The 6381-nt window shown below is 34.4% G+C and overlaps 1 protein-coding gene across 1 annotated transcript; it reads left to right on the top strand.

Moving 5' to 3' along the window:
• The first annotated feature begins 405 nt into the window (after positions 1-405).
• On the top strand, positions 406-1371 carry LOC114632783 (olfactory receptor 52Z1-like). Its single transcript, XM_028781394.1, has one exon. The coding sequence runs from the start codon at positions 406-408 to the stop codon at positions 1369-1371; it is 966 nt and encodes a 321-aa protein (XP_028637227.1).
• The last annotated feature ends 5010 nt before the right edge of the window (positions 1372-6381 follow it).

Raw genomic sequence — 6381 nt, 5'->3', positions numbered from 1 at the left:
TTTCATATTAAAATAGTCTGTATGTAATGGATAACACTGATTCAATAGCTACAATTCCTCAAAACAGTAGATTTCAGACCACTGCATCTCTATACCTTGAAGAAGAGAACTATGTTTGAATACCAGAACCAAATAGGGGAAATGAATGATCATAGGAAAAGTCTGACTGAGCCTCTGAGGTCTGATACAAAAGAAACACATATAAGACACATAATGAAGAGTCTATTCTTAATCTTATCCAACTATGAGTATTCACATTTAGTCTAATAAAATATCATAATTTTGTCTTTTCATTTTTATTTCTGCTGTTGTTGTTGTTGTAGATGTTGTTTTTGTTGTTGTTGTTCTTCTTCTTCTTCTTCTACTTCTTCTTTGGCAGGTCCAGAACTAGTAGACAAAATAAACATGACAACATCTTCAACCACTTTAAACTACACCAATGTCAGAGACATCTGGTATACCATGATTGGGATCCCAGGACTGGAGGACTCACACATATGGATCTCCATCCCCATCTGTTCCATGTACATAGTGGCTATTGCAGGCAATGCACTGCTCTTATTCCTGATCATCACTGAACGCAGCCTTCATGAACCCATGTACCTTTTCCTGTCTATGTTGGCACTGGCTGATATCTTTCTTTCTACAGTCACAACACCAAAAATGTTAGCAATCTTCTGGTTCCAGGCTGGAGGCATTTCTTTTTCTAGCTGTGTATCTCAGATGTTTTTTCTCCACTTCATCTTTGTGGCAGAGTCTGCCATACTGCTGGCTATGGCATTTGACCGTTACGTGGCCATCTGCTATCCACTAAGATACACCACCATTCTAACCCCATCTGTCATCATCAAAATGGGCATTGCATCTGTGACTAGAAGCTTCTTCATCTGCTTCCCCCTGATCTTTCTTGTTTATAGACTCACCTATTGTGGGAAAAGCATCATTCGTCACTCATACTGTGAACACATGGGCATTGCCAGGTTGGCCTGTGACAGCATCAAGGTCAATATTTACTATGGTGTGATAGTGGCTTTATTTTCCACATGCCTAGATGTTGTGCTGATCATTGTTTCATATGCCCTTATCCTTTGTGCTGTGTTTAGAATTCCTTCTCGAGATGCCCGACGCAAGGCTCTAGGTACTTGTGGCTCCCATGTCTGTGTTATTCTTCTGTTCTATACACCTGCTTTCTTTTCTTTCTTTGCTCATCGTTTTGGGGGTCATAATATACCACTGCATGTACACATTCTCCTTGCCAACCTCTATGTGGTGGTACCACCCACTGTCAACCCCATCATTTATGGAGTGAAGACTAAACAAATACAGGAAAGGGTTATCCAAGTTTTTTCTTTGGGAAAGTCATTTTGTTGATCTAAACCAAACAACTTTATTCCATTCTTCATATTCCCCCATATTCTATATAGCTCAGGAGTATCTGAAGTTACAATGTAAATGTTAAAACAAATCATCATTTCTGAGGGCAAATTATAGCAATTTTGAGCAATGAAAAAAAGAAGTGAACTATAGACAGAACATACTTTGTTTGGAACAAGGACACATTGCTTTATGTACTATTTTCATCTTTGTTACAGCATACATAATTTATAATATTTCAGAAACTTTCTATTTTATGTTGCCACATAAAATATGGAAAACTGATACAATGCTTGTTCATATACCAAACAATTGGAGACAGAATCCAAAGTTATTTTACCATTGCATTTCATTTTTTAACTGGAAAATGAAGATACTGCATATAAAAATCATTATTTTTTTCTGGTTATCACAATATGCCAGTCAGAGAGCATTGGGGTTCCAATTCAAGTATCATATTTAAGATGCTTTGTTTGGATCAAGAGTATTCAGTCTTCTTTCATTCTTGCATATTTATCTCCAATTTGTACTGATTGATAGATAGACAAACAGGAAAGGGTGTCCTGCATTAAAATTTCTAATCTAGTTCCAGGTACAAAATGAAAATAATAACTTTGTTTACTGTTATTATTTTTAGCAATTGAAAATGAGTATGAATCTGATTATCCTAGAGATTTAATTTTTACTATATTCCATCTTCCACAGAAGATAATACTGGAATATGCACATGTTCAATTTCTTCACTGTAAGAATAGCAGAAAGACGGCTAGACACAGATTTTAACCTTGTTACCATTTAAATTAATAACAACAACCGAAGTTAAAACAAACCCTAATTTTCTCTGTAAATAAATGTGATGGTAGCAGGTATTCCCCTTGGCCATTATGTGATGGCATTGCAAACTGCAGAATGCTCATAGAGCAATACATACATGTAACAGTATGATATTTATCAGAGAGAGAGTATGATGGAGTATTAGAGAACATTTAATGATTCTAAGCAATTAAATACAGAGGAACCTCACATATTCATCTGTATAATTCTGTTAGCAAATTTGCTAGCCTCTGTGTACTTGTTCACAGCATTGAAAATGAGCATAAACTAAAACTATCATAAATTATATGATTAACTTGTCACAATACAACCCAAATTATAGTATACTAAAAATAGTTACAATATAAATCAAAAGTAAGTGTGCACAAGGAAATAAAATACTCTTTACAGATAATCAAGAGAATTTAAATAAAATTAGATTTATGTTGGTATGCATATATCCAGTTGAAACATTTTTATTATGTTTGCATAAAATATGAAAAAATATATAAGATGTCATTGCTAACTTAGAATTTTTAAGGAACCATTTTAGTGAAAATAATATATTTGGTACCTTAAGCTTCATGAAGTCTCTCCTTTGCAGAGTGGATACCTAGTGTTACTATTACACTATCCCACTAGTCTGTAGATTTTCCTGTTATTTTCTTCATATATTAGATTTTTATAGACATTCATGGTAATGCAATGTCATTCTTGTCAAATTATCACCTAATAAAGCATCCAAGATTCTTATTTGCTTGCTTTCTTGCATATTAAAATCATGTTTTAACTATTTATTTGGGGTTGTTTCTTACTAAAGAGGTGACATTGGGGATTATTGAATTTGTGAAAACAGACAAAATGCTCCTGTGAACTATATTTATTGTCAGTTTGTTGTCAATGATGAGAAAAGAGAATGCATTTATTTCTACAGAATTCTTAATTGTTATTTAACATATTTTTTATAACTCAAGATTTATGTATTCCAAATATTTTCTAAAGTGTCTTTAAAAAAGGTTTCATCTTTTATAGACTGAGAATAAAGTTTGACATTGATGTTTATAAACACAAACCTCTGATAACCAACAAATACTATTGCTGTAGATCTAAGAATATAAATTATTGTTCTTAAGAATAGAAAAAAAGAGCTGTATAAAAAAAGAGAACTTATACAACACTGTATATATATGATACTGGTTCCTTGGATGTGTATAAGAAATAACATTGGGACTAAGATATCTACCACTCTACAGTTTAGAGAAGAGGCCAATTCTACATGGTCTGAGTCAGTGAGTTTCCCCAACTGAAACTGAAACTGAAATATCTTTTAACTCAAAAGACACATAATAGATTTACAGAAACAATGTTAGTGGTATTTTGTTAAAAATTCCCCTAGAGATGAAAAATAGTTACAAAACAGCCTTTGAGTAATTATTGGTCTCTAGTTAATTGTGATAAATATTTTTTTAAAAGATATTATAGATGAAACTATTTCTAGTTTCTTCTGTCAGAATAGTTACAGTATGGCTTGTTAATGCTGGTAGGATTTTTGTTTTAATTCATGAAAATGGCCTCTGAATTATAGTCTTCCTATGAACCTAGTCTACCATTTACTGGGCCTTTTTTGTCATTTGTTTGTTTTTTTTTTTCATTGCTTGGTTATGGTTAGGCCTTAATTAAGTATCCAGGGCTCAAAAGACCATGCTCATTTTCCTAGATACCTCCGTTCTACCAGGATTGGGCTTCTAGGGAATGACAATGCTATATAACCTGCATCTGGCTGAGTATGTGTACCTAAATCCAGAAAAGACAACCAATCTCACATAGACATCAGAGAATCCACAGTTGCTAAGTAAGAAAGGTAGGAACACCTAGATTCTCACATTAGAAAATTGGTGAATGCTACTTTTTGACAGTATCCTGTGTGTGATTTCAAGGTAAGTACATTTCTAATTCCTAGGAAAAGATATATCAGGTTTTAAAGCCATGCCTGGTCATGACGTGAATTTCTTCAGGACAATGACTTTAGCTGTACCAGTAGAAGGAATGGGAACATGTCTCACCCTCATGACCTAGCATCTGGTATAAATGGAGTGGGCTAAGCAGTAACCCAGAGAGAAAGGAGAAGTAATGTTAATTTCCAAAAACATATGGGGATCCTGGTCAATACTCGGGTCAGCATTAAATATCTGGAAGTGAGAACTACAAACTCTGAGAATCATGCTATCTCTCCTAATTTCATAAGATCTGATTTTATCAGCAGTATCTAAGATAGTTTCCATGACCAATTTATTTTTGCAAACTAAATAGTTTCATTATAGTATTTTTCTGTTTTTGTTTTGTTTTTATTTTGTTTGGTTTTTTGTTTTTCGAGATAAGGTTTCTCTGTATAGTCCTAGCTGTCCTGGAACTCACTCTGTAGACTAGGCTGGGTTCGAACTCAGAAATCCACCTGCCTCTGCTTCCAAGTGCTGGGATAAAAGATGTGTGCCATCATTGCCCAGATCATTGTAGTATCTTAACACACATTCATTTAAATGTAGGATTTCCTTCCATCTGAGAGGAAATTACTAGAGTGAGCATAAGAGATGAAACTCTAAATAAGGATACTTGACTATAAACCACAGTAAACAGATTGGAAGAAGTAAAAACAGAACTGTTTACCTAACCAGCATCAAATTCATAGGGCAAAATATTTTCTTGACCAAAGATGCATTTTTTCATTTGACTTCTAGGCATTGTTTTCATCTTGGAGAATCATTAGCTCATCAACCCACATAACCTTACTCTGCTAGATAATTATGTTCTTTTTGTAATAGTAGTCTGTCTCTCTGATAGATTGTTCCTTGTTTCTGGATTATTAGTGGTACAGACCAGACATTATCTCAGAAAAAGAAAACCTTTCTTTTTATCATCTGACTATAGGCTCCTTATTTCTAATAGATAATTTTCTGTGGTTCACAACACTTTTTTTGCAGTTAGGCATCTTCTACAAGTTTGATTTTTTTATTTTTTATTAATTGACCTAAAGATTTTATGCAATGTATTTTCTAACAGTCTTTAACCTCCCCAACCTTTCCCTCATAGTCCCCAGCTCTCTCCCCACACTCCTCTCTCCCCCCCAACAAAACTAAAAATGAAAATCAAATAAAAGCAATAAAGCACATATGCTCACACAATCCAAAACTAAAATAAATGATGATGCACACAAAAATACTTGTGGTCTGCTTTGCGTTGTCCAACTTCTGGGCAAGAGGAATGTCATAGAGTATGATTGATACGCACAGTGCTACTGCCTTGGAAAACACTGACATTTTCCTTTCCCAGTAGGTTTAAAATCAGATAGCTTCTTGGTTATGGATAGAGCTTTGTGTCTATCTGTTCTTCTCAGCTCTCAGGTCTTATGTATTCTATCATAGTCTCTGTTCATTCATGTGTGCTTCAGTCCTGTTGCCTCTGGATAACATTATTTTCTTGTAATCATCAATCGTCTCCAGTACTTACAATGTTAACAACTCCCTTTCCTCATAGATTCCTGAGCCTTAAAAGACAGTTTTATAAAGACTTCTTATTTATGTCAGAACGTTAAAAATTTCTTACTCTCTGAACATTGTCAGGTTGTGGGTCTCTTAAGTTTCATCAACTCAAAAAAAAAGCTCCTCTAGTGTAGATTGAAATGATGTACTGATCTGTCACTACTAACATATAGTATCTGTGATACTATAGCAGCATGTCGTTAGTAGTCATTTTATCACTATGTTCCTATAGCAGAATAATAGCTGTACATTTTCCCCTAATGACTATAACCTATCTTGTCTCAGGTTCTTGGATACTTTGGCAGTATTAAGGATGAATTTCATTTCATAGAGTGTTCCTTAAATCCAATCAAACATGTTTGGTTACTTCCATGACATTTATGACATCATTGCACTCATATACCTGGCAGGCAGTTCATATTGTTGGTCATAGAATGTTATACCTGGGCAATATACATGATTATCTTTCTACTCCAGTAACATGTACAGAGTGCTCTAATAGCAGCATGAAACCTAGTGAGTAGTGGTGGTGCATCCACTTGGACACCCAAAAGCTTAGTTTCTCTATGTTTGATGACATAAGTGAGTGATTTTATTACCAATAGTGCCTTGCTGTTTGATTGTAGAGGGTAACTAACAGCTTTGGCAATAGCCTGTT

The sequence above is a fragment of the Grammomys surdaster genome, unplaced genomic scaffold (genome assembly GCF_004785775.1).
Source record: "Grammomys surdaster isolate TR1022 unplaced genomic scaffold, NIH_TR_1.0 425, whole genome shotgun sequence".
NCBI classification, from domain to species: Eukaryota; Metazoa; Chordata; class Mammalia; order Rodentia; family Muridae; genus Grammomys; species Grammomys surdaster.
This window is presented reverse-complemented; position numbering and strand designations above follow the sequence as displayed.